We start from the raw sequence: 27986 nt of genomic DNA on the forward strand, positions 1-27986 counted from the left end.
TTGCCCTCTCTCCCTCCCTAAAACCCCAACGAGAAAGAGAGAGAGAGAGACAGATGCAAATGTCATCAAAACTCCGCAGCTTACCGATTCTTCTAAGAGTTCCGATTTCTGTAAAATCCCACCGATTTCTTCTCTCCTCCGACCATTTTTATACCACTCACCAATGGCAGCAGCAGCAGCAACAACAGCAGCACTCGTTCTTCTCCTCTCTTTCAATCCCTCCTCCATCTGGCTTTTCAATACTACCTCCTGCAGGTTTTCCTCTCTCTCTCTCTCTCTCTCTCTCTCTCTCTCTCTCTCTCTCTCTCTCTCTCTCTCTCACCCCTCTACCAAAAGTTAAAAAATAGGGGCAAATGCATCCAGAATGGGGGTGTAAATATCATTTCCACTACTTCAATGACTTGAAGGGGAATATGCTCGATTCTTCACCGATCCGCAGAATTCCATACACATGGGGTCTGCATTTGGTAATCCAAACCGTCGATCCAGTGGGCCCCGCTATGGGCGCTTGGAAATCTTCGAAATTGGAAGATCACGGCACTTTGTTGGTGGCCTACAGATGGATGGTTAAAGACGAAAGGCAGCAACTGGTCGCCATTGATGAGATACTGTTTGAAGATAGAGCAGCATGGGTCTTCCATTCTGGGAGATTTTTGGGGCATCCCTGCTTCAGATCAAGGGTTTGGATTGGGGAGCTGTGGGCCCCACATGTCAACAAACTGGATGTTTCAGTAGGACCCCAATAATTGCTCTACTCTGCTATTGTTGCAGGGATTGCTCATGACAATAGGGTATATTTAAGTGCCGATGTTCGGCCAATGGGTCATCATCCTCTGTGCTCGATGATGTCAAGGGCGTGTTTAACCTCGGAAGCAACTCAAGTGAATGAAAGTTCCACAGGTGGTGGTTGTCTTTTTTCCCCATTATTTGTTGATTATTCTTCTCTGTGTTCTTTTTCTTCTCAATAAGTTATTGATCTGGCTTGGCTGAATTTCGATTCGAATGATTTTTTTATTTCATTTTCTCCAATTTAAATGGAATGGAAATGTTATTATTATTATTATCATTATTATTTTCTAATGGTAACAATAATTTTTTAGAAACCACACAAACCCATGACTATGCACAGAAAGGATGATGAGAAATCACATGAGCCCCATGAGTCTAGGCTCCACCTCTAGAAGCAAAAAACCCATTTCAACATCCAATAAAAGCCTGAAGACCCAGTGCTAGCCGATCATCTTCCTCCTTGCTCATTGGAAGTCTATTTCAGAGTCAGACCACTCTGACTGGTCGTTAAAAATTCAGTTGTTTTGTTCCTAAAAACCTGTCCAAAGCCCCGCCAACAGAGACATCCTCCATAATGTCTGTTGCCTATTAACGTGGATACCTAATTCCAAGGATGGAAAAAAAATAAAAAATCGACCTTGGCATGGTGTTCCACTGACTTTGCATTGCACAAACATGGGATACAACCTTTCTTAATTATCATTATCCCTTTCAGTAGAGAAACGGGCTAGTCTTTGCTGATTGGCCAAGCTGTAAACACTCCACTTGACCATGGACACCCCTACGACCATTCGATCGGATTCGATTAGGAGGGTGTTGCTCCCAAACCCTTCTTTACAAGATTTATCTCCATTTAGGACCAGACTGATAGGGCAGAGTTGCATCACAACTTCCCCACCATAGTTTTTAAATGGGTTTTTCAATATTGTATCATTCACCAATGATATGGGTTTGTATTGCTCGATTCGGGCCCTTATTGGGTCAATACACCTGTATTGCTTAGAGAGGATACTAGTATGTATCAGTAGATAGTATGGACATCAGACGATACATCAAGTCATCGGCCCCACCCCCTTTATTTTCTCCATAAAATAAAAATTACGCACAAAAATTGGATTTCAGCCCCCGTTCGTGTTGATTTTTATTAAGAAATGGCTATCCAAGCATTTCCTTTCCCCACACCTAGGTTTTAGGAGGTGCTGCCTTGTATCCTCTATTTATTTATGTCTCTCAAATACTCCAAAATTATAGAAAAACTCCCCAAATTCTATAGATAAGATCCCTTGCCTCCTAGCAAAGGGCCTTTGGACTTGTAAATCTTCTTTTAAGGCACTTGCAAGGGAGAGCGCTTCAGTCCTTCGGATTTTGAGAAACGGTTTCCAAACCATTGCAAATGGGGATTTTGAAGTTCTTCTTTCCTTCCTCAAATCTCTAAGTCCAGGCCCTCCTTAGGGAGCAAAAAACTATTGCAAGACAGTTTTATAGACAACACACTGCCACATTTCCTCTACACCTTTTTCTCCTTGTTTATTTTCATCTATTTCTTTGTGTTGAGGATATTTGCTTGAAGCTGTAATCCTAGAATTTTGATTCTTGAAAAGTACCGATTGTCTTAATATGGCAAAGAAGGGCACCTAATACCATCCTTCTCCCCAAGGCCCCTACCTGAAATCTTAGATAATCTAGACTCCAAGTGGAGTAATTCAATCAAATCTCTAATGAAGCACCCGCATATGTGGCTCTATGGTTTTTAGTCTCTCATAGGATCTGCCAAATTTTGGTTGGTGGCGACTTCTTTTTCTATTTTGCTGAGATTTTCTAGCCGGCGTGCCGGTTTTTTTCATAGAAGCAAATGCCACAACTCTAGGTGGGGCCTGGTAAGATCAAATCCTAGCTGTAGGGGCTCCTCTCCTGTCCTCGTCACTGATTTTTGAGAATTTGAGATATTTACATAAAGATTTCACCTTGAAATCCCTTGAGCCATCTAATCTTGATAGCCATTTGTTCTTGTTGGTTAGTGAAGGCACTGATATATGAAGCTGCTCTTGAAGTAGTACTCAGTCTCTTAGTCTAAAAGGTTTTTCTTTGTTCTTTTTTCGAAAGCAAGGTCCTGTACACGTATCCCCTAAACACCAAAAAACATTGCTCGATCTTAACTTCCTTCATAGTGGTTCAATTGTACATCGTGGAAAAATCCTAGCATAAAGGTCTGTTTCTGCATTATAGGTCTCTCAAAATCTAATCCAAGATCTATCCCTGATTCTGAAGTAACGTCCCTTTTGAGAAACAAAATTTTCTTCTAGAGAGGCCACATTCCAAATTCCCAGCTCTCTAAATTGAGAAGATGCTTTTATAAACCACTCCCCTCTTTGCATCGCATATTTGCGAGAAATGAATGCATCCATTGGGTATCATTCTCTTCCTTGAAATGCTGCATAACTCTTTTTTGAAGGGTTGATTTATATTCCTGAGCTCTATTACCCCTTCTTCTGCAACTTGCAAACCTCTCCCCATTCCACAAGCTGGAATTTATCTTCCTCTACACTACAAATCAATCTATTAGAAGTCTTGGCAACTTTTTATGATGTTAAACAGGTCATTGGAATGATGAAATGAAATAGATCTGCATGTCTGGCAGCGCCGATTTCATAAGTGTAAGGCTGCTAAGTTGAAGAGACAGATTGACGAGCTCCTAGAAAAGGGCTTCATCCGAGAGAGCATGAGCCCGTGTGCCGTGCCCACCCTTCTTACACCTAAAAAGGATGGCACATGGAGGATGTGTGTTGATAGTAGGGCCATCAACAAAATCACAGTCAAGTATCGGTTTCCCATACCGCATCTTGATGACATGTTGAATATGATAACTAATGCTACTATCTTCTCAAAAATTGACTTCAAAAGTGGTGATCACCAAATTCGTGTGCGCCCTAGTGATGACTGGAAGACGGCCTTCAAGACGAAGGATGAGCCATACGAGTGGTTAGTTATGCCTTTTGGGCTGATTAACGCCCCAAGCACTTTCATGCGTGTAATGACCCAAGTGTTAAGGCCATTTATGGGGAAGTTCCTGGTCGTATACTTTGATGATATCTTGATTTATAGCATGACCAAGGAACAACACCTTAACCATTTGAGGCAGGTTTGTGGGATCCTTAGAACCGAGAAATTGTACGCCAACCTAAAGAAGTGTGCGTTTTTGTCTAGTAGTGTTATCTTCTTAGGTTTTGTTGTGTCAGCTGAGGGCGTATCGGCGGATCCCGAGAAGGTCAAGGCCATCGTCAATTGGCCTAAACCCCGCAATATTCATGAGGTGTGCAGCTTTCACGACTCAACCACCTTTTATGGGCGGCTCATTCGAGGCTTCAGTTCCATTATGGCTCCCATCACGGATTGCATAAAAAAGGGAGAGTTTCAATGGACAAAGGCACCCTCGAAGGCATTCATGGAGATAAAGGTCAAGATGACCGAAGCTCCAATCACGCGACTTATGGATTTTTCAAAAGCTTTTGCGCATGTTACGCGTCAGGAGTCGGCATAGGAGTACTTAGTCAGGAAGGGCACCCTATCGTCTTTTTTAGTGAGAAACTGAATGAGGCGAAACAAAAATATTCCACCTATGACAAAGAGTTCTATGTGGTAGTGCAATCACTGCGCCATTGGCGTCATTATCTATTGCCGCAAGAATTTGTCTTATTCTCAGATCACGACGCCTTGAGATATCTGAACTCTAAGAAGAAATTAAACCCTAAGCACGCCAAGTAGGTTCAATTCCTTCAAGAGTACACTTTTGTGCTTAAGCATAAGGCCGGTGTAGAGAATAAGTTTGCTGATGCGTTGAGTCGTCGAGTCGTGTTATTCAATTCTATGAGTGTCAAAGTCATGGGCCTTGAGCGCATCCAAGAAGATTATTCTGAGTATCTAGATTTTGGAGTTGTGTACGTATCGTCGTTAGAGAGTCCGTCAAAAGCTAGCAGAGAGTACTTGATTTTAGACGGATATTTGTTTAGGAGTGACCGCTTGTGGATACCTCGCACGTCCCTCCGCGATTTTCTTGTCTGGAAGTTACATTTACAAGGGGTCGCAAGTTATTTCGGTCAAGACAAGACCATTACCCTAGTAGAGGATAAGTTTCATTGGCCAAGCCTCAAGCGAGATGTGGTCAAAATTATAGGGCAATGTCGTACTTGTCAACTGGCAAAGCAAAGAAAGCAAAATACAGGATTATACACACCTTTACCAGTTTCATTCATCCCTTGGCAGGACATCAGTATGGACTTCGTGCTTGGACTCCCCAAGACTAGTCGGAAACACGATTTCATATTTGTTGTCGTATACCGTTTTTCTAAAATGGCCCACTTCATTCCTTGTTATAAGAACTCAGATACATCTCATGTTGCCAAGATGTTCTTTAGTGAAGTCATCAAACTGCATGGGTTACCAAAAACCATAGTGTCTAACCGTGACGTGCGATTCATGAGTTACTTTGGAAGACACTATGGCACATGATGAATACTAGGCTCCAATTTTCTTCTATCTACCACCCTCAGACTCATGGTCAGACTGAGGTGGTCAATAGGAGCCTAGGGAGTTTGCTCATATGTTTAGTAGGGGAGCACAGCAGGACGTGGGGCACCGTACTACCTATACCCGAGTTTGCATTCAATAATTCTGTCAATAGGTCCACAGGTCTAAGTCCTTTTGAAGTCGTTACCAGTTATAAGCCTAAGAAGCCTATTTGATCTCGTACCTATGTTATTGTCCCATAGGCCCTCAGAGTCTGCAGAGTCCTTTGCACATCACATTCATTCATTGCATCAAGAAATCAGGTGAAGGATCACTACTAGTAATGAACATTACAAATTTTCTACAAACCAGTGTAAATGTTTCAAGGAATTCAATATAGGGGACTCTGTGATGGTCCGCATTAGGCCTGAGCGGTACCCTTAGGGGGCCGTTCGTAAATTACACGCGCTTAGCGCTCGACCCTTCAAAATTATAAAACGAAACGGTCTCAATGTGTATGTGGTAGATCTTCCACCTTCCATGGGAATTAGTTCCACGTTCAATGTGGAGGATCTAATTACTTTTTAGGGAACCACCGATACTTTGTCCGACCATTCGCCCAACCAGCCTAATTCCCCAGATTTGTCCCTTGATCCATGGCCTCTTCCCGACCCTTCTTCCCAACCTCTACCTCTCATACCTACCCTTCCCACACGTAGAGAGGACATAGAGGATATTCTGGACCATCAGATAGTATCAACATTGGACGGCAGGTTTTAGAAGTAACTGGTTAAGTGGAAGTCACGCCCAGCTTCAGATAGTACGTGACTTACTGAGGAGGAGGTTTAGAGACTTGATCCTGACATCTTGGAGCGGTTCAGGAGTTTTGTTTTGCCAGTGGCGAAATCTTCGCAGCCGGGGAGAGTTGATGGGGACATCACGCGTACACGCACACCCCCTAGCACGTATGCAAGGAGGAGGAGGGCCCCACCATTGATCTGAATCGATGACAACGTCCAAAGAGGGCCTCCTAGTTAGAGGACTTCGTTTTGGTTCATTGAAGTGGACCCGATAGTTATGTGAATCTCAGTATGGGTTCTCATGATCGTGACTCACTATTCTAATTAATCTAGTACTTTGGGTCTTGCTTATTATTGTTATTAGGAATATCATGGACGGTTTAGATTGCTTTGATTAGTTGTTATTTTTTATTACTTCGTCTCCAAGTAATAGGTTGCGCACATGGCGCGAGTTTTGGGGTATAGGGTTTTATTATAAATAGGCATCCCTTGTAGTCTTTTTTCTTATTGAAGATTAATAAAAATTTCTACGTTTTTTCTACTCCTTTGAGTTTCTGAGTTATGGAAATCCAATTGGGTGTGAAACCCTCCCTTCCTCGAAGGGCTGACTATTGTAGTGCGAAGCCATACCTATCCCGATTCGCCCCCACCTTCTACCATCCATAATTCTCTTCTCCTACAATCATCCCATCTGCAAATCCATCAGTATTTTGCAGACGTTTCTCTTCTACAGTAGATTTCTGAAATCTGGCCTGCAGTAGGGCGAGAACTTCGGCAGAGCACCACGTACAAACCGTATATCTTATCGGCCTGAAATTTAGAGGTTTTAGAGTCTACCCTTGGCCGACCAGACTCAAGGAGTCGCCTTTCGGGTTTGTGGCCCCCACGCACGTGCGTCAGGTTTGGCCCGTTGTCCACACACGTGGACTGCCGTCAGGTCCCTCATTTCCTCTCTTACTAAATTTCTCTAACCCTAACCATAGATTATCTTAAATTCCAATTTATTTACCCCTTTTTTTAATCGTAGGGTTCCCCGATTTGAAACTTGTATCCTTTTCAATGACCCTATCCCATAAAAAGAAGCAAGTTTCCCCAACTCCCTTTCCTCCAAATGAATACCCAACATTTTAGATATCGTGATATTGATTTAAAGACCTGAAACCGCTTCAAAACAAACTAAGATTTTTCAAAGATTATCCACCACTGCCTCATCCGCATCACAAAAAATAAGACTATCATCAGCATACTGAAGATGGGAAATGGTGATGCTTGAGTCTGATACCTGAAAGCCTTTTATCAATCCAGCCACCTCTCCTTGTTGCATCACCCTGCCAAACTCCCCGAGATGATTTGAAAAACCCCTTAGGAGAACCATTTATAAGAATAGAAAAATAAGTGGATTGAAGACAAGAATATATCCAACACCTCTATTTGTCTCCACATCCAAACCTCGCAAGCATGTAGTCGAGAAAATCCCAATCAACATGATTATACGTTTTATGTAAATCCATCTTACAAACCAATCCTTTTCTTTCATCACGATATCTCGAATGAATACATTCATTTGCAATTAACACGCTGTCCAAAATCTGTGTGCCCATCACAAAAGCTCATTGATACTCTGAAATAACTTTTGATAAAACCTCACGAAACCTTATGGCGAGCACCTTAGCTAAAATCTTATATGGACCTCCAGTTAGGCTTATCGGTTGAAAATCTTTCATTTCTTTTGTACCTTCATTTTTTGGAATGAGAGCAATAAAAGAGGCGCGGATATTTTTCGAAATGATACCTCGCTCATAAAATTCATAAAAGAATTATGATTAGTTGGATTGGGGATTGTAATGGGTTAGGATTTGGATAGTTGGGTATTAGTTAGTAGAAAATGGGATTTTTGGTGAAACCACAATGGTTATGATTGTGGGTTTGGGGAGAATAAGGGTAGATTAGGATTTGAGTTGCAACTTGCAAGGATGATTGCACTTATGCTAGGACTGCAAGGGTAGGGGCTGGAGCAGGGTTAGGGCTGGATTTTGGGGTTATTGAACGAGGTTTAGGGTATATGGTTGAGGAAAATTAGGCCAACCAGAGTTAGGTTTAGGGTTTAGGGTAGTTGAACAGGTTTTGAGAAAAAAAAAGGAGAAATAAAAAAAACACAATTCCCTAGAGGGGCTATGATATCATAGTTGATGGAGACAGATCGAAAATTTGTAGTCCTGATTTGTTTATATCTTAGAGCATTCAATGAAGCACCTTCATCCACAGAGTACAACACTAGCTGCAGGTTGTGGGATGCTTCGATCATCTCAATCTCTCCAATGAACTCATACGCGGAATAGGAGATGATAGCAGGAAGTCCAAAAGAAATAAAAGGGTAGTAGTGTGGAGTCAACCGCACAATAAATAGAGGAGTCTCACCCTTAGGGTTTCAGAAGAATCTCACTTAAAGGAATTCTAATTCTAATAGCAGGTTCCCAAAAAGGAACTTCATTGTTTTATTGAATATATGCACGTGTCCTTAGGTTATAGCCTCTAGGCTATGTATGGGCCTCTTTACAATACAATTCCCACTTAGACATCAGTTTGCTTGTTTCCCTAACCATAAGACTCCTAATTACTTGCTTAACATGTCTTACCTAAAAGTAAAGTAACTAATGAAGAAATCCTAAAAAATACACTAATTGTTCAAAAGAAGAAGAAGTAGAAGAAGTAGAAGAAGAAGAAGAAAGGGAAAAAAGAAAAAGAAATCCTACAAATACTCAAAACTATCCACTCTATACACAACCATATGGCTCAAAGAGGCTCTGCAGTTGTACAAATCCCTAATTACTTTGTATGGATTGTACAAAACCCCCTTAAATGACTGTTTCTGGGATCTGTTGGTCCCAAAGTTCAATCGGCTCTAATTATGGCCATCTTATTGGATCCATGGGCCCCACTGTCCAATTGGATCATGGATCTCATCCTGTTCTCAGCCAGCCAGCCACCGGGGTCCACCTTTGGAACCTTTTGGTGATTGCTTGTCTTCCTGCATTGATGAGGTTCTGCCTTTTTTTCTTTTTTTAAATCTGCAGTGGATGCTGCTGTTATATGATGATCAAGGAAAAAATCAAGTTGGCGTGGTCATGACAGAGTCTTGAGTTAAATTTGTCTTCCATTATTCGGCTCCGCATGTTGTCTAATTTTCGGTAATTGTAGTTCTTTCTGCATGGTTGGATTTGGTGCTTATCATAAGTTTGATTATTGATATTGCCACTTCTAGCCATTGCATCATATCAGCATCTGTAAGGATAAGTCATTTTTTAAACTGGAAATTCTAAGACTCCTCTAATTCTTCCTTGCATTATTAGTAAAGCAATTAATATAATGCTTCTATTGGATGTTCTGCTGATGGAATGCCTTCACGATATTGACTGCAGAGACTGTAAGGGAGCTATATCTGAAAATGCTTCAATCGGTTGAAGCTGAAACCATGCCTCCAAATGCTTGGCTGTGGTCACTAGTTCAAAACTGTGCAAATCGAGAGGACATAGAGCTTCTATTCCAAATATTGCAGAACCTTCGAAGATTTGTTAGTTATTCTGACGGTTCAATAAGTTCACCTGCTGTTTCCTTTCTTGGTTTTCTGTTTGCGTAATGTTTTTGCACCATGGATGTTGCTTTAATTTGGAATAAGAACCACCATTATTTAACAGCTTAAATTGTGTTCTGTCTTTTGTCTGCAGAGGCTAGCGAACCTTCGCATCCATTCGAATTTTAATTCTCATCTTTGTCTAAGAATTGCGGAGGCATGTGCTCGTGCCGGTGCCCTTGACTATGGTATGTTTTTAAAATTTTCAAGTGAACTATTTGTAATCATTACTTTCTCCACACAATAACTATTTCATGATTTAATAATTATCTTAGGCAAAGCATATATATATATATAGACACACGCGTGCATGGGAAGCTATGGGGCTAGAAATCAGGCCACACCACAGACAACTGTTGAGAGTAGACGCCCGCCCATTGAAACTTTCCTAATTGTATACAGGGCCGAGTGAGATGTCGTCTTGACATCCAGCCCATCCATTGTGTGTGTCTCACTTGGATGAGGGGTCACACCAAATTTAAGGCCATTCTCAGGTGGGCCCCACCAAGTGTTTTTATATATTTTAGGCATGATTTCAGATGGTATGGCCCACCTGAGTTCCGGATACGACTGATTTTTAGCACATCCCATAACCTAAAGGGGACCTATGAAATGCACAGCGTGGATGTCCATTACACATAATGGTGGCGCCCATAGAAGTTGACCTCATGGGAAGTTCCCATGAAGTTGACCCCACAAAACACACACAAAGGGAGGGAGGGATCTTTTCCAGGTTGATTTTAGATTAGAAATGGCACCAGTTAGATAAGAAATTAGTAAAAGAATTCAATGACTAATCACCAATCAAAAGAAAATGAATCATTAATACTAACTACATATGCGGCATGATTCTGACCTCAAGCATGAAAGATGTTTCTCAGGAGAGGTGTCTATATGGGCGTAGCTAGATTTATTTATTCATTTGTTTGTTTGTTCCTGAAAGATGAGAAACTTTATTGAGAAGAACAAAGGCGAAAAAGGCAAAACTACAAGGAAGAAAAGGAAAAGGAGAAAAGAAAAAAGCGAAACAAAGAGAAGGAATAGGAAGAAAAGAAACAAAAAAATAAAAAATATAGAGACCCTCCCCCAGACCAATGTTTTAAATATCGACGATATTGGTCGATATATCCCACGATATATCTTGTATCCCACTTGTGCGATACGAACCGCACTGGTAATGCCGATATATCCCACTCGTTCGATTTGGGAAACACACTGGTAATGCTGATATATCCCACGATATATCTTGTATCCCACTTGAAATTTGAGTGTAGTTGGTCCGATTTGGGAAATTTTCAAAATTTTCCCAATTTCTCCCAAATTGCTTGCAATGTTGCACACCAAACATGAAATCAAGTATGTATGAGGGCTGATCTACTGATTTGTCAAGTCCCTGTCAATTTTCGAAAAGTAAAAATCATTTTTAATTAAAAATTAACAAAAAAAAATTATTAAAATATTAATTTTATTTTTGAAATTCCCTTTAACAAGATGTCAATTGAGGTTAATTTCGAAGTATTTGTGAGTGCTTGATGAAATGATCATCACATACACTCTTTAAGTGTTATGCATTCAATTTCAATATAGTTGCATTAGTTTAATCAGACAACGCATAGCTTAGGACCCTATACAAAGGAAACCTATTATGTGCACTTCTTTTATGAGATGTTATGATTTAAAAGTGTGTATTAAGGTCTTTTTTTAACAATACCTGAAGTTTCATTGAAAATTCAACCATTTTCCCATTGTTTCCCCATGTTTCCCAAAAAGTGTGATAAATTACCCAATACAAACGATATATCCCGTGCGATAACCGATATGTATCTGTATCCCATAGACACGATACATAATGCAATACCAATATTTCGAACACTGCCCTAGACAAAACAGAAGCTCTTAAGGCGCCCAATTTCTATACCACTCAGACTTCTAAAGCACTAGTTATTTCTCTCAGCCCACACCGCCCAAAGAACAATGAAGAGTATAATCTGCCATTTTCTTTTCCCAAGCAAGAAGGCATGGACCAAGAGATGCCCGCTAGACGAAGGACACTCCACCACAGGTCAGAAGTGAACTGGCAGTGGATGAGGAGATGGTCCACCGTTTCTTCATTTTGGTAACATAGAAGACACACATTAGGCAGGACCATTCCTCCCTTTATCAGATTGTCAATTGTTAAAATTCTGTTCCTTCCTGCAAGCCAACCAAACACCGCCACCTTTGGAAGAAGGCATATTCGTTTGTTTGTTATGTTGGTCTTTGGAGTACAACTGCATTTGATTGTAGGATAGATATTTCAATCAAGAAGGGTTGGAACTTGGGATTACCATTTGCAACCTCCAATTATACTTCTTTACTGTCAGAAATCAAAGTTGTCTTGCAATGTTACTTTGTCTCATATAAAGTGTCACAGGTTCCTTTTTCTCCCAATAAATTTCTGATATGATTAGCTATTTAAATCGGGCCTGGAATACGTTCTGATATGATTCTAGCTTCTATTCTGTGTATGCAGGGAAGAGAGCACTGTGGCAACATAATGTTTATGGATTAACTCCTAGCATTGGCTCCGCTCATTATTTACTTGTAATTAATGATTTTTTGTACCTTTATGAATTCAGTTACACAAACAAACATATATTCATTTGAGTGTGCTTTTCTTATTCTCTGGTATTGCTCATATCCAGTGTTGTGGTTGTGCAGTTACATGCCAAAGAACACAATAACACTAAGCTTATGGTGGGAATCATGAAACTCCTGAAAAGGAACTCATTGCCACTACAACCCGGTACAGCGGACATAGTTTTCAGGTATCATTTTTGCAATGACTACTTTGTGCTTCTATTCTGCTTAGAGCTCTGTTCTGGAAAACCTGCAACAATTTTGTGTCTTAAGGAAAATCTTTTTGCTGAATCTTGGCTGAAAGTTGAAACTCTGATTTAGGGGTTTGTTTCTTCTGCTCCTTTCTGGAAAGGAAAACGGTTAGGGTTGTCGATTGTGTGCCTGAACTTGCAGGTAACCGACGGTCCTGACCCGATTTTAACTGGATCTGAGTCCACCATTTTGGACCTTGTTAAAACTGGGTCTAGTTGGGTTTGGGTTGGGTCCACCATCACACACACACACACACACACACACACACAACACACACACACATACATATATCCACGCATGTATATATATGTGTGTATATATATATATGTATATATATATATATATATATAATATATATATATTCTTGCAATGCAGGAGGTTTGCTAAGCCACACACATGTCAGAGAGCCTGTTTACACACCAGCATGTGTCAAAAGTGGCACATGTATGTGCAATTTAATCCATTCATCAGGTGGGCCTGACCATCTTAATGCCCTTATTTGACCGAAACATTTGAAACCAAGGTACAAAGACCTGATGGGTACCCGAGCCCTATTGGATCTAGGTTTCGGTCCTAAAAAAAAGTGACCCAGACGGAGCAAGACCGAAACCTGATCATCCATGGTTTACGGGTACTCTAGGACCCGACCTGACTCAACCCGTTGACAGCCCTACATTTAGTTATGAATTCTTGTTAATGTCTCCCACTTAGCCGTAGAGGCTGTGTGCACATTCTTGTGAGTTGTGACAAGGCTTTCTAACCAAATTTGAATTATCGAATTGTGATTAGTCCCCATCCTGAGGTTTTACTCTCAGTATTAGTTCTACCCTTCATCAGTAATGCAACATCCATGCATATAATGCATCCTTTCATAAGGATTCTCCTCCTATTTAAGGATTTGACCTTTATGACCATTTACCTGCCATGATTTTTTTACTTCCATTGTTGGATTGACAGATCATGACTTATAAAAGTGTGAGCAATTGAGCATCTCAAATAATTTTTTAAGTCCATTTAAGCTCACATGCTTTTGGAAAATCTCAATAGATACAACCTTGTTTAGAGGGTTTTCTTACTGTATACACTGATTGTAAATGATTAATACTCACATCATTCTTTACACTTCATCTCAAATGCAGCAATACTAAATATCAATGTGTTTTCCCATTTAGTTATGTGCTTCCTGTTAGTTAAGGAAATCACAACATATGTGAACTGGCCTGTGTATCTTAAAAAAAATAATAAATAAATAAATAAGAAAAAAAAGAGAGAGAAGAGAACTGGCCTGTGTGCAATGCCAAGCTTCGAGTCATCTATGAAGTGCTTTATCTAGACGACATGTGTAGTTGCTACACTATAAGCGATGTATACTGCTGCTTTTTTACCCGGGCAACACAACCCTATCCCTTGAACAAGAAATATCAAGTCCTCCTAAGAGGAAAACATGTGCTAAAGTGTGCTTATATCAAGTCCTCCTAAGAGGAAAACATGTGCTAAAGTGTGCTTATCATTGTCAAGGTTTTTTGCTAAATCCACAACAGAGTATCCTTGAACGTACTAGCTTATCCACCTGAAAACACAAGTTATAATTTCTGTGATGTCATGCAACCAGAGCTGAGAATTGAAGTCAAGATTTTTTTTTTTCAATTTAAACAGTTCATGAATGTACCTTTTGTCCCCTTCAATTTTCCAATACAAGCAGCACATAGTGTGAATGCTTTTAATGCTCCAATCTCTCCAAAACAAATTCATACACAAGGTATAGGAAGCAAGAATTAGAAGAAATAGATATATCAAGGATATGAAAAGATTATATCGTATGGAGTCTCCATCATAAAATAGATATTAAGGCTGCAGCTTGTAGGTTATATCTGGTAGTTTATATTCTTCACGAATCTACAATATTCTAGTTGTTTCAATATATTTATAGTTCCAGATGTTGTATTTACTATGGATTCTGGTTTCAATTTTGGGTTAACATGCTGCAGCATTTGTTACAATGCGGATAATTGGGATTCAATCTCAAAGTATGCAAAGAAATTTATCAAGGAGGGAGTGAAACTGCATCGAACTGCATTTGACATATGGATGGAGTTTGCTGCCAAAATAGGTAATGTTACTCTTCTTTTTTATTACCTTAGAAAAGAGTGAAACCTTTGCAAAAGGGGATTGGACTAGGTGCAGCCCAGCCCCAACACGGCACGGCCCTGACCGTAGGGCCCACCTTGATGTACTTATTGTATGTCCACACCGTCCATCCATTTTGCCAGGTCATTTTAGGGCATGAACCCAAAAATGAAGCATGTCCAAATCTCTTGTGGACCACACCATAGGAAACGATGGTGATTGAATGCCCACCATTAAAAACCTCCTAGGCATTGTAATGCTTATTTTCCATCTAACCTGTTGATAAGGTCACATAGACCTGGATGAAGGAAAAAAACTTTAAAAACTTCCTAGGCAATGTAATGTTTATTTTCCATCCAACTTGTTGATAAGGTCACACAAACCTAGATGAAGGGAAAAAAACACATATCAGTTTGATCCAAAACTTTGTGGCCCATGGGAAGTTTTTAATGGTCAATCACCACTGTTTCATGTGGTGTGGTCCACCTGAGATTTGTATATGATTCATTTTTGGGCTCATGCCCTAAAATGAGCTGGAAAAACAGATGGTCAGCATGGATATACAATGCATACATCAAGGTGGGCCCCATGGTCAGGGCCACACCTAATTTACTTCCAGCAAAAGTTAATCTTAAGCATATTTGGAACATGTGAATATTCACTTTAAAGGGGTACACATGCAAGCTTAAATTATCACCAAAGTCAATGGGAACTTAAAGTTCTTTACCATTAGTCTCGAAACTTCGAATGCTAAGAGATTTTGGGAAAAAGGCAATGTGGAGGGGAAAGTCAAGGGTAACCTGGTTGAAGAGGGTGATAGGAATAATCCCTTTGTCATAAGATTGTGAATGGTAGATGGAGGAGGAAGTAGATTCATAAGTGGTTGTTTGGCTCCCTAGAATCTTAAAAGGGGTTGTGAGTTTGTTTCCGGGGAAATAGATTCTCCATGAAGAGTTTTTGTTTATGGTATTTGGGTAGTGGGATGGCTATTCTCAATAATTCAGTATGTGTGTTTGGATTACTGGGAATGGATTCGGGATCCATCTGTCGAGGAAAAACACTTCTACCTTGGTTGAATCTTTTGGATGTAAGGTAGGATCTTCCCCACTTCTTATCTTGGAATGCCTCTGTGTGTGGGGAAGCCTGTGCTGCATCTTTGGGACAGTGTCATTGAAAGGATTGGGAGAAAGCTTTCCCCCGGAAGAGTAAGCTCCTCTCGTTGGGCAGTTGTATAACCCTCATTAAAGCTTCTTTATTGAACATGCCCTGTATTTCATGTCCTTATTCGGTGTCTCAGATTTGTTATTCTTAAGCTGAGGAGGGATTTTCTGTGTCAAGGAGGGTCCTCTAGCAAGGAATGGGAGATGCTTCAACAATATTGGGAATGATGCTTTTTTGGTCATCACTTAGGTGAAATCTTTTGTAGCCAATTGGGCCTCTTGTTTTGCTTCTTTGAAAGATAGTGTCTTGCGATTTGCTCGATCGGGTTGTAAACTTTCGGGCACCATCTCGGCACCTCTTCAATAATACTTCCTTTATCTTTCAATATAAATATGTATGTATGTGCGTGTGTGTGTGCAGGTGTGTTTGTCTCTTCTTCTTCTTCTTCTTCTTTTTTTTTCCAGTTTCTTTGATCGAAATGTTTCTAGATTGGCATGGATGTGGAGTCGGGAGTTCTTTGGAGGTTGTCTTTGTTGGCTGGGCTTCTTTGAAAAGTTCCTGTTGATAGCTTCCCCATTGATGTATAGGGCTGTTGTTTTATGTTTTGTTTTCACTGCTGAGAGTTTCTAATAAAATTTCATCAATTTTTTTCCCAAAAATAAAAGAAAAAAGAGTTTGAATCTATAATTAAGAGACAGGTATTCGATCGCAAAATGTGCTCGTTAGATGGGAATTTCTGTGTGGGCTAGTGTACTGTTATTCTGGAGTCATTTGTGACAGGCGTACTGTTTTATTTATTTTCTGCCTCATCATGATGAGGAAAAATGACTCTTTTATGTGAGTTTTTTTAAATCAATTTATTTATCTGAGTGCTGTTGATTATGGTGTTCAACTATTTTCTTTTCATGCAAGGAAGTGTTTTACCTTTTCTACAGGAGATGCTCAATCTATATGGAAAATTGAAGAGCTGAGGTCAAAGTCTGTGAAGCAGCACACTCTTGCCACTGGGTTTTCTTGTGCCAAGGTGACTTTCTTCTCAGTCCCTTATCAAAAAAATCATGACTTGAATCAACTTGAGCTCAGTCCTTCATCAAGTTGCGGTCAAGTTTCAAGTTCTAAACCTCATGAAGAAATGCAAATGATGATTTAGTAATAAAAAAATTATGTATTTTTTCAGATGATATTTTTATTTGTCAGATTTGAGAGTTTAAATTGATCACTTCGATTCATAATGATAAGATTTTTGTACCTGTAAATGTCATTTTTTGTCTTCATTGGATAGCTCAGTGATACTGATAACACTGGTAGCGATACCGATAACGCTGATAGTATAAAAAATTCCAAGTATTAGCAATGTATTGCTAAGTATCGCCAATGTATCAATATCGCTAATGTAATCGTCAATATCTTCAACTACGTAAAATCAAGGTGTCGCTTGTATTGCCAATGCATCAATATTGCCAATGTATCTCTAATATTTTGGACAATGTAAATTCTAAGTAATGCTTGTATCATAAGTGTATCAACGATATTTCAATAATATCGCCAATGTATTAATATCACTAAAATTTTGTTTATTAGAATAAAATTTATTTAAAAAAATTTTCATGGGCACATGATTGTATGTAGTGTTCAGTTTATCATTGATAATATTGATAATATCTTGATATTATCGATATCGCAACATGCGCGATATTGAGATCACAATCTTTCGGTTCCTTTCCAGTTGTTGATGATTTATTGGTGAAATATCATGTGTTGTTAATATTTTGCAATATCGATGGATGTTTGAATGGAAGGTTGGATGGTTAAATAGGTCGAATAGGAAGGTTTGATTGATTTCTTACAACACATGCTTTTAAGGCCCCATTAAATGGAAACTTGTTATGTATGCATTCTTTTTATAATTATTTATTTATTTATTTATTTCTAAATATGAAAATATGTACATTTTAACATCTCTTGAAGTTTTGCTGAAAATTCCACAAATTTTCCAATATTTCCCTACATTTTTGGTTATCAACGATATTATCGGCGATATCGATATTGTTTCCGTATCCCTGGCTAGCAAAACCTATAGGGATACTAATACTTCAAACACTGTATGCATGTGACTATGCTAAGACCAATAGAAATCTATCTAGACAAGCATGGAAGATTTGAGACGAGAACAAAGTAAATATCCACAAAAATTATCACTATTATTGGGCCATCTTCAACAACTAGAGAAATGCATTAAAGTCTGGTTGTTTTTGAACTACAGGTACTCATTCGAGACCCACTAGGGATGCATCTCTATTTGGCCCTAGGAAGTTTTTAACTGCGGGCGCGCAATCACCACTGTCTTCTTGTGGTGTGGTCCACCTGAGATTTGGATCCGCCTCATTTTTAGGACTACGCCCTAAAATGATCTGGCAAAACAGATGGATGGTGTGGATATACAAAACATACATTGAGGTGGGCCCCATGGCTAGGGCCTCACGGCCCTCACCCACTAAGCTATTACCCTTGCCTCGCCTAATCTGCAGATTTCAGACTTGTTTTTGTGCATGAGTTCCCATGGGAAAACATGGCAAGATCCATGCCAGTCATTCAATTTGCCACACCATTTATGCACCGTGAAAAAAAAAAAGAGGTCCATTGGATTGTCCTGAGCACTCGATGTGAAGAAAAAGAATGAGGGCTTGCCTCATTGTGCTAACCCATAAATGGTGATGGCTTGCTGGGTGAGTGGTTTGGATCTTACTATTTGCTACTTGTCCTTGTGGTAATTGGTTTGAGAGGTTTGGAAGGGGAAGGAAGAAGAGTGGAGAAGGGAAGAAGAAGAGAGAAGATAGTTTTGTGAGAGAAGTCCTTTTTGTGTGTTAGAACATTTTGCTCTAACACACACTTTTATTATATTACTAGAGAACACCTTTGCATACTCCTGAAGAGCACAAAAGACTCTGTTCACAACACACCCACACACTAACATTACACAAGTACATTGCATTATCTTTCTATACTCCTCAAGTTAGAGCATAGATGTCAATCATGCCCGACTTACTAGTAATGCGGAGAAGAGCATCTCAAGTGAGAGAATTGGTGAGGACATCAACTAGTTGTTCCCCAGAGTAAACGAGGGAAGTTGTAATCTCCTTGTTAGCTACCTTCTCTCAAATAAAGTGACAATCAATCTCAATGTGCTTCATGCGCTCATGAAGCACCGAATTGCTAGCAATGTGAATGACAACTTGATTATCATAGTACAAAGGAATGGGATTGGAAGGATTATAGCCAAGTTCTTGTATGAGGGTTTAAAGCCAAACAAGTTCACATGTTGCATGGGTCATTGCGTTATACTCAGCTTTGGCAAAAGAGCATGCAACAATAAACTACTTCTTACTTTTCCAGGTAACAAGATTGCCACCGACAAACGTACAGTATCCAGAGGTGGACCATTGATCATGTAAACTTTTAGCACAGTCAACATCGGAATAACTCGAAAGATGAAGATGACCGTGTTGCTGAAAAAACAAACCTTTGCCCGATGCGGACTTAAGATACCGAAGGATACGATACACAACCGTCAGATGCGTGGTACGAGGAGTATGCATGAATTGACTAACAACGTCCACAGCATAAGAAAAATCCGATCGAGTAACAGAGATAAATAAGTCAACCAACCACCCAACAATACATCCCTAGATCAAAGAGGGGAGCACCATCATCAGGATTGAGTTTCATAGTAGTATCCATAGACGTAGTGGTAGGCTTGCATCCTAGCTTCACTATCTCTGAGAACAAATCAAGGGCATATTTTTCCTCTGATAGCACCACTCCAGACTTCAATCGAGCAGCTTCAATGCCTAAGAAATACTAAATAGCTCGTCGGTCTTTGATCTCAAATCGAGTTTTGAGGAAGGATTTAACAACCCTCATTCCCTCAATATCATCTCCAGACAACGCAATGTCATTCACATAGACAATTAACACCAGAACTCCTGTAGGTCGACAACAAATGAATAGAGAATGATTGGTTTGGCTGCGAATAAATCCATAGTCCAGAAGAGCACAACTAAACTTATCAAACCAGGCACGTGGAGATTGTTCGAGACCATAAATTGATTTTTTTCAGGCGACACATAAGGGGTGAATCATGAGAACTAAGAGGCATGGAAAAACCCGTGGGTTGATCTATATAGACCTCCTCAACAAGATCACCATGTAAGAAGGCATTTTTCACATTTAGTTGAAATAAAGGCCAAAACAAATTTATGGCCACCGAGATAACCAGACTAACAGAGTTAAGTTTTGCCACCGGGGAGAATATCTCAAAGTAGTCCACACTATATGTTTGAGTAAAACCCATTTTAACCAATCGTGCCTTATAATGGTCGATGGAACCATTTGGGCGATACTTGATGGTGTAAACCCATCGGCATCCAATAGTTTGTTTTCCCTCAGGTAAGGAAACCAACTCCCATGTATTTTTCTTCTCTAGTGCCTATATTTCTTCCATCATAGCCTTAGTCCAGTTAAGGCTACTCATGGCTTCCTTCAAACTGCGTGGATAGAAGATGACGATATGCAAGCTGCAAAAGATTGGAAAGTGAAAGATGGTGGTAGGAAACGAAATTACTAATGGGATGCTTTGTGCACGAGCGGGAAGGTTTGCATAAGGTGATGGGAAGATTGTCATGAGGTTGATAGTGAGAGTTTATACTTGAACTGCCAACGGGAGTAGATGAAGTGGTAGGAGGGTGATCAGTAGAAGTTTTAGTTCATCAATGATACATAAGAATAGGTTTTGGGACAAATGGGGGAGATACCATATCCTTATCTAGACATAAAACTAAAAGATGTATAGGGTTAGAATTAGATTGTATAAACTCACCTTGACTAACAAGTAGATGTTGCAGAGATCTCCTTTCATTTGAAAAGTATGGAATCTCTTTAAAGAAGGTGACATATGTAGATACATACCTCTTACAAGTCAAAGGATCATAACACTTATACCCCTTCTGAGACTGAAAGTAATCTAAGAAAACACGTTTTTTTTGGCTCAAGGACTTAACTAGTCATTATTCCCATTAAGAATATGAAGAAAGCATGTACACTCAAAAACTTTAGGGGGTAACGGAAACGGTTTGTCCCGTAAGTGTAAGATTTCAAATGAAGACTTGTGTGATAGTGTTTGGGATGGAATGTGATTATTTAGGAAAACAACAATTAGTAAAGAATCATCTCGGAATTGTTTTGGAAGATTCATGCCAAGTAGGGGGTACGAGTAACTTAAAGAAGGTGGCGGATCTTTCGCTCGACTATACCATTTTGTTGAGGGGTGCGTGGACATGATGCACAGGACAAGATACCATGATCCTACAAGATAGACAAAAAAGCATTCGATATATACTTGCCCCCATTATCAGAATGTAAAACTTTGATGGGCCATTGAAATTGATTGGTCATTTCGTTGTAAAAAAACCTAAACATATCAAAAACTTCATTCTTGGATTTTAAAAGATAAACCTAAGTCATTCATGTGCAATCATCAATAAATGTAGCAAAATATTTATATACAAAAAGAGAGGTAACAGGAGCAGGACCCTAAACATTTGAGTGGACCAACTTGAATGGTATGGGTTTCCTCTCAGATAAACTAGGAGGAAACACAACCTGATGATGTTTGGAGAACCCAAAAGTTTCACAGTTTAAAGATTTTGATACAGATATGGAAGAAAATAAAAGTTTCAACCTAAACAAAGATGGATGCCCTAAACAACAATACCATCGGGACCCTAACTCCTTTTCTAAGTACAAGGCACTAGACGTTATTGTAGGTGCATCACCAAAAAATACTTTGTCTAGTGGTCCTAAAATACAATGAGAAGGAAAGAAGGTTACTAAACAATTCAAGGATTTTGCAAGAGAGCTGACAGATAATAGATTGAGGGGGACGCGGAATAATGCAAAACTGAGGACGGGTCCATAGTAGGAGTGTTTGATGGAACCAGATCCAGATGCAGGAGTTTGGTTTCCATCAGTAACAATGACTAAGTGTGACTGGATGGAAGGTAAATAGGAGCTAAATAAATGAGGCTTACCAGTCATGTGTGAGGTAGCTCCAGAGTCAATAACCCTGGAAGTAAAAGGAGAGGCTACATGAAGGGTAATACCTGACTGGGTTGTAGAGGCTTTGGAAGTGTTAGGGACCTCACACACATGCAATCGTATCGGGGCATCATAGGCCTCACGAGACAAGAGAACGGAATCACCTGAGGTAGGCTTCTTTGCTACAATCGGCTCTGAAGAGGTAGACTTCTCTGTTGCAGTCGGCTCTGAAGTCTTCTCGAAACTAGTGGTGGCACTACCAGCCACTGACACAGCTAACCAAGGTGGGCGACCAACGAGATCCCAACAATGACCGATAGAGTGGTTAGTACCCCCATAGTGAGTACAATAGCGAGAACCATCATGTCTACATCCTCGTCCACCATGGCCATGACTACCGCGCCCCCCATGATTAACGTCACAGCCCTTGCCTCAGGTACTCAATCTAGAATCTTGTCCACGTCCTTGAGTACCCCATGTAGTGACCCTTTGACACATGGCATAGATAGCTGTTAGAGAGGGAAGATTGATGCAGGACAATTAACTACTTGCTTTAAACGCTTAAACTGTTAAAGTATGGCGAATTAATCCCTTTATCTCATAGACCAAGCCCCACCTCATGGGTTAGGACCTCGGTCGAACCCCCTTCGTAGGCTCCAAATCACATAGGCCGCCCACCCCAAGTGTGTCCCCGCATCCCACGGGCTACCCCACTCGAGCCCGGTGTGAAATGTGCATTAATCACCCCCGGTGAGGAGTCTCGAACACGAGACCTCATGGGTCCCAAATCACATGGGCCACCCACCCCAAGTGTGCCCCTGCATCCCACAGGCGAACCCACTCGAGTCCGATGTAAAATGCCCCTGCATTAAAGATGATCCATGATGATAATTTGTCTTCGAACAAAATGATACTCAGGGTTGAGCCCAGAAAGGAACTACATAATTTTGGTATCTTTATGATGTAGTATGTTGTACCCTTAGTGGGAAGGGGATGATAGAGGTCCAAGTCATCCCACATACCTCGAAGCGTAGAGAAGTATTCCTTCAGAGATCTTGAATCTTGCTGAAATCTTCCAATGTGTGAGATCAATGTGAACATTCTTGATATATTATGAGCTTCTTAGTACATGTCATGAAGGGTGTCTTATATCTTTTTCGCTGAAGTTACAAATATGACAGAATTACTCACAATTGGTTCTATATTGTTAAGCAGCCAAACCATGACCTGAAAGTATGGTCCAAGACTTGAAATTTGCATCTATAGAATCCGGAGCTTTATCCAGTATATATATGAAAGTCTGTCTTTGCCCCCTTAAAAACAACTTTACAGATTGTGCCCACTTCAAATAGTTGTTACTATTCAACTTTACGGTTGTAGTTAACAAGGGATGCAATGCAGGACTGATGCATGAAATAAGTAACATGTGAGATCAAATAGCTGAATTAAGATATTTAACAAAAAAAAAACACAAACATTGCTACAATCATCACAAATATTATGAAAATCAAAAGAAAACCATGCATAATCCTAGCCTAAGCTACCAATATTGTAACTTAAGATCATTAAATAAAAAGAAACTAGGATCTAATAAATGTAGGGACATCCAATTAGCATAGGTTATAGTCTATTTAAAAATAGGAAACCTAATACAACCTGGGGTGAAAATTAGGGTTTGGTTAATTTGGGAAAGTAGGAAAATTGGGAATTTTAGGTTTAGGGTTAGGGTTTGGATTGTGGATGGGCATGGGAAAGTTAGGTTTGGGAGAAGACGGAGATTTGGGATGAGAGAATTAAGAATCTGAAGGAAATACCTGGATGGGGGAAAGAAAAGAGAAGACGGTGTGGGGATAGATGGAGATCCTGCACCTCCGTTGATGAAGATAAGTCTTGCACCAATTTTCATTCCAAATCGCATGAAGATGGGAGAAGAAAGCAAGAGCTCTCTCTCTCTCTCTCTCTCTCTCTCTCTCTCTCTCTCTCTCTCTTTGATCACGAAATTGAATGAGGGAGAGGTCACACGCCCTCCTCTTTTATAGATCCGAGAAATTTCAAAAATTACAAAAATTCCCGTGTTGTGAACTTTAACGAAAATAGCCCTAGTTTAAATAAAATCAACTAAAACACTCATAATGTGTCCAAATATAAAATAATAAAAAACTAAATCACAAAATATGATAAAGTCTAAAACTGATGTGGATGATCAACGATCAATGGCCCGATCGTCGCGTCCCTCCGATCCAACGGTCTAGATCACTCCATAAAGCAACCCAAGTACATCTTCCGAGTGTGGGGTCTTCCAAATGCTCGCACATGCACATGGGGTCTCCAGCATGATCACGAGTACTCGCCTAGCCATAGGGAAATCGGCGTGGCCCGCTTCCTCCTTTGATACATACGTAAGGGTGTACGTGACGTGATGCCCTCATCAGGATGAGATTCCAAAGGTTCCACACCAGATCCTAGAGACATCTTGTCCTCCATAAGGGTTCACAGACAAGAAAACCAAGAGAAAACAACTTGAAGAGAGCACCACAAGATAGAAACAATCACAAATCTACGGAAACTTAGTTTCAGATGATGGAGAGGGTCAAACACTGGCTTATGCATGAAGATCATCCATGAGCACATACATGGCAAGCTTCGATGTACAGTTAGATCCCCCAGGACCCTAACATGGTATGGTCAACCCTCTCTTTGGCTTTACAGCACCCCCAAATCACTTCCTCTCTTAGAAACAACTCCATGAGGAGTCAAATACAGTGAAACCGATCCATCGTCCAAAGAAATAGCTACTGATTTGGGAGAAATCCAAGAAAAATCGAGGTTTAGGGTTTTTTTTGCTGGAAAAGAAAAATGAATGAAATATATCTCAGATGGGTTCTAAAAATCTCATAAAAATCACCATAATTCTTTTAAATTCAAAATCTATTAAACCATGTTCTTCCCGATCAAAACTGAGCTGTACGGACCATACAATAGCTAATGTTAGAAACCGTACAGTTGCTAACATCATCAAACTCATGTAGAGCCATTCAACGCGAAGCCCTTTGCTCTAATATCAAGTTGGTTTGAGAGGTTTGGAAGGGAAAGGAAGAAGACTGGTGAAGGAAGGAAAGGAAGAAGAAAAGAGAAGAGAGTTCTGTGAGAGAAGTCACTTTTATAATATTACTAGAGAACACCTTTACATACTCCTGAAGAGCACAAAAGACTGTGTACACAACACACCCACATACTAACATTATATAAGTACATTGCATTATCTTTCTATAATGGCAACTCGTGTGTAGATTATAATTAGCATCCCCACAAAAATAAAAAATAAAAAATAAAAAAATGATGATTTTCCATAATTTTGAATATACTAATATGGCTTATGCTATTAGTACATTTATGGCACGGTTTGAAAGACTTATAATTTGGTTTCCTTGCTTCTTCTTTTTTTTTTGTTTGTTTTTCCAGGGATTTCTACTTGAACATAAGCCTGAGGATGCTGCTGCCATGATTCATATGCTCAACCAGGTGGATCATATATTATGCTCAATTCACATTTTGAGGAAGTTAGTAACAACGAACAAGGATTAATTATATGAACTTGATGCCAACGGCATACATTGAATCCTTGAGCCTTGAATGTTGACAAGTGGGGCCCACTTGTCCCTATTCAAGGTTGAGGACACTGCACAAATCCTAAGCTTGAAGTTCATATGCTTGCTCAGTAATAAGGTGCTAGATAGCCATTAGAACCGGTCCTTTTCCTCAAAATTTCAATTAAATCGAAACATTTTCAAATGACTTTCTTTAGTCAGTGGGTGCTTTCTACATAGAAGTGATATTCAGCATTAATCTCTGCTTATGCAACAGATTCTTCCTGATCTGAAGAAGCCACTTATCCCAGCTGAGCTTGAGAAGATGGTTAGTCAGTGGCCTAAAGAGGTGGTAAAGCGGCAAAAGAAAGAAGAAGACAGGAAGGTATTCATTTTTGTACTTAATTTTTATGGTGGATTTTCAATCTTAAAAGGGTTATCTTTTACTAATAGTGTCAAGAATGGGTTATTGGTACAAGTTGAATTCACCAAGTTGATTCGGAGCTTGGCCATTTCAACTTGGTTTGCTCTTATCTGAGTGTAAAGTTGGCAAGACGACCATAAACTCAACTGATTGTTTTTTATTTAAAGCATCCCAGGTTCAATTCAATTGATTTAACAAATATTTTACAATTTGTCGCCAGTTTTGTGCCACAAAACCAAAAGCTTCAGTTACACTTCCTGATCACATTGTCTTTGATTTTGTTGATTTATGGATGAATTTTGTAATTTTAACCCATGCATCCATGGATGCACACAATAGGGTACCCTAGCTCTCTGTTTCTTTTTCTTTCATTCTTTTTTTTCTTCCAAAACCTGTTTCACTGATCTCATTTCAATCTTGGACCGTATGATTTTCAAGTTCATTGCTAGGTTTTGGAGATTGGTCTGGATACTACAGGCGGAATTCAACTGGCCCAGGCTGTTCTGATTTTAATGCATTGTGAATATGGTGTCTCTTTCTAATATTCACTCTCCCCCAGTCTTTTCACAATCACGTTTCTTGGTCACCACTCACCTGTCTCCCTAGCCACGTTTCATTGGATTCAATGAGAAGGGGAGAGACTTGCACTTTTTCTTTTTTGGTTTGTTTTACATACCCACACCGCATGGGCACTCAATCCCATGATCTTAGTGTTGAAACCGAGTCTATCTACCACTGAGTCATGGAGCCGGACCCAGACAAAAAAAAAAGGGTCTTGCACTCATTAATCCCTGCGACTGCCTTATTGAATACTCAATTGCTGGTGACATTGAAAGACTATTGTTTTGTTTTTCTCTGGTCCACCACCTCTTTGTCTGCCACCCCAATTGGGACTTCTTTCATAGCATTTTTAGTGGAACCAATCTGCTGTGTTTGTTGCAGCTTGGAAAACAGAGACTGCATTAGGCTCCTTTTTCATCCCAAACTAAATTGAGACAGCAATGGTTCATATCTGTTATTGTCTCACTACTGATCTGGATGGAGTATGCCCCATCCATGGCTAAAATCAGAAACACTCGAGAATGCCTTTGTATAAAAACGTTCTTGTTCTTGCTTATTCTCATTTTTATTCAAGCACCTTTACTCTTGGATTCTTGTTCTGTTTATGCTGGCCAGGCACTAGCTAGTTCCTTGAGAAAAGACATCCCAGCGATGGTTGACTCTCTGCTGAAAATGGGTTTAGAGGTGATGGTGGATATGAAAATTTTATTCGAGAAAGAAGGCATTCCATCCTAAAAGAGAGAAAAATAGTTGAAGGGAAGTGGAAAGCAGCATCACGTGTGGAATATTTCAATATTGGCACGTTTAACTCCAGCATCGACTTGAGGATGACTATGAATTGGTTTTTTCTCGGAGTAAAATGTCAAAGATTCAAGCTCCATGGTGTTTGTTCAGAGGGAATTGTTTCATCATTCTAGCAAGTTGTATTTGGTATATGTAGTTCAATTTTATTTTGATCGATGGTGTTTTGGGCCTCTATAATATTTGAATTTCGTTGGAGATAACAGCAGAAAATGGAATTTTTGCTCTAATTAGAGAACTTTTTTTTATTGAAGCATACTCTTCCTTAAGTTTTTCCCCTGTACTAGGAATGTTTGTGACTGGGCAGCGCATGTCTCTATTTAAGTAGAAATTTATATGTGAGGGTAAATATAACCTTTTCAATTAAGACATGGTCATGGTCTAGAAGTTTTTTGCTTGTCCATGGACCATTGATATGGTGGATCACTGTTTGGATGATGTCAGCGGCCAGGAATGGGTGGTTAAAAGACATTGAACAAACATACGAACCATGTGTCCAATTCAATGGGCATGAACTGACCTCAAACTAGGAATGCTTAATGGCAAGGATACGACTGGATAGGGTCCCACAATTAAGGTTGGTTTGCATGCAAGGGGAATCTGGATATATCATTCCTATAGTTCATTTTAAGCGTCTG

General features: G+C 39.8%; 1 protein-coding gene across 1 annotated transcript; it reads left to right on the forward strand.

Annotated features, from left to right (window-relative positions):
• LOC131231826 (uncharacterized) lies at nt 1-27621 on the forward strand. The gene is made up of 11 exons (XM_058228131.1): nt 1-255; nt 772-900; nt 9512-9663; nt 9818-9911; nt 12236-12306; nt 12424-12530; nt 14583-14704; nt 16818-16906; nt 25438-25497; nt 25840-25947; nt 27163-27621. Exons 1-11 carry the CDS (start codon nt 54-56, stop codon nt 27280-27282), a joined length of 1254 nt encoding a protein of 417 aa, XP_058084114.1. The 5' UTR covers nt 1-53; the 3' UTR covers nt 27283-27621.
• The last annotated feature ends 365 nt before the right edge of the window (nt 27622-27986 follow it).

This window comes from Magnolia sinica, chromosome 17 (genome assembly GCF_029962835.1).
Source record: "Magnolia sinica isolate HGM2019 chromosome 17, MsV1, whole genome shotgun sequence".
NCBI lineage: Eukaryota > Viridiplantae > Streptophyta > Magnoliopsida > Magnoliales > Magnoliaceae > Magnolia > Magnolia sinica.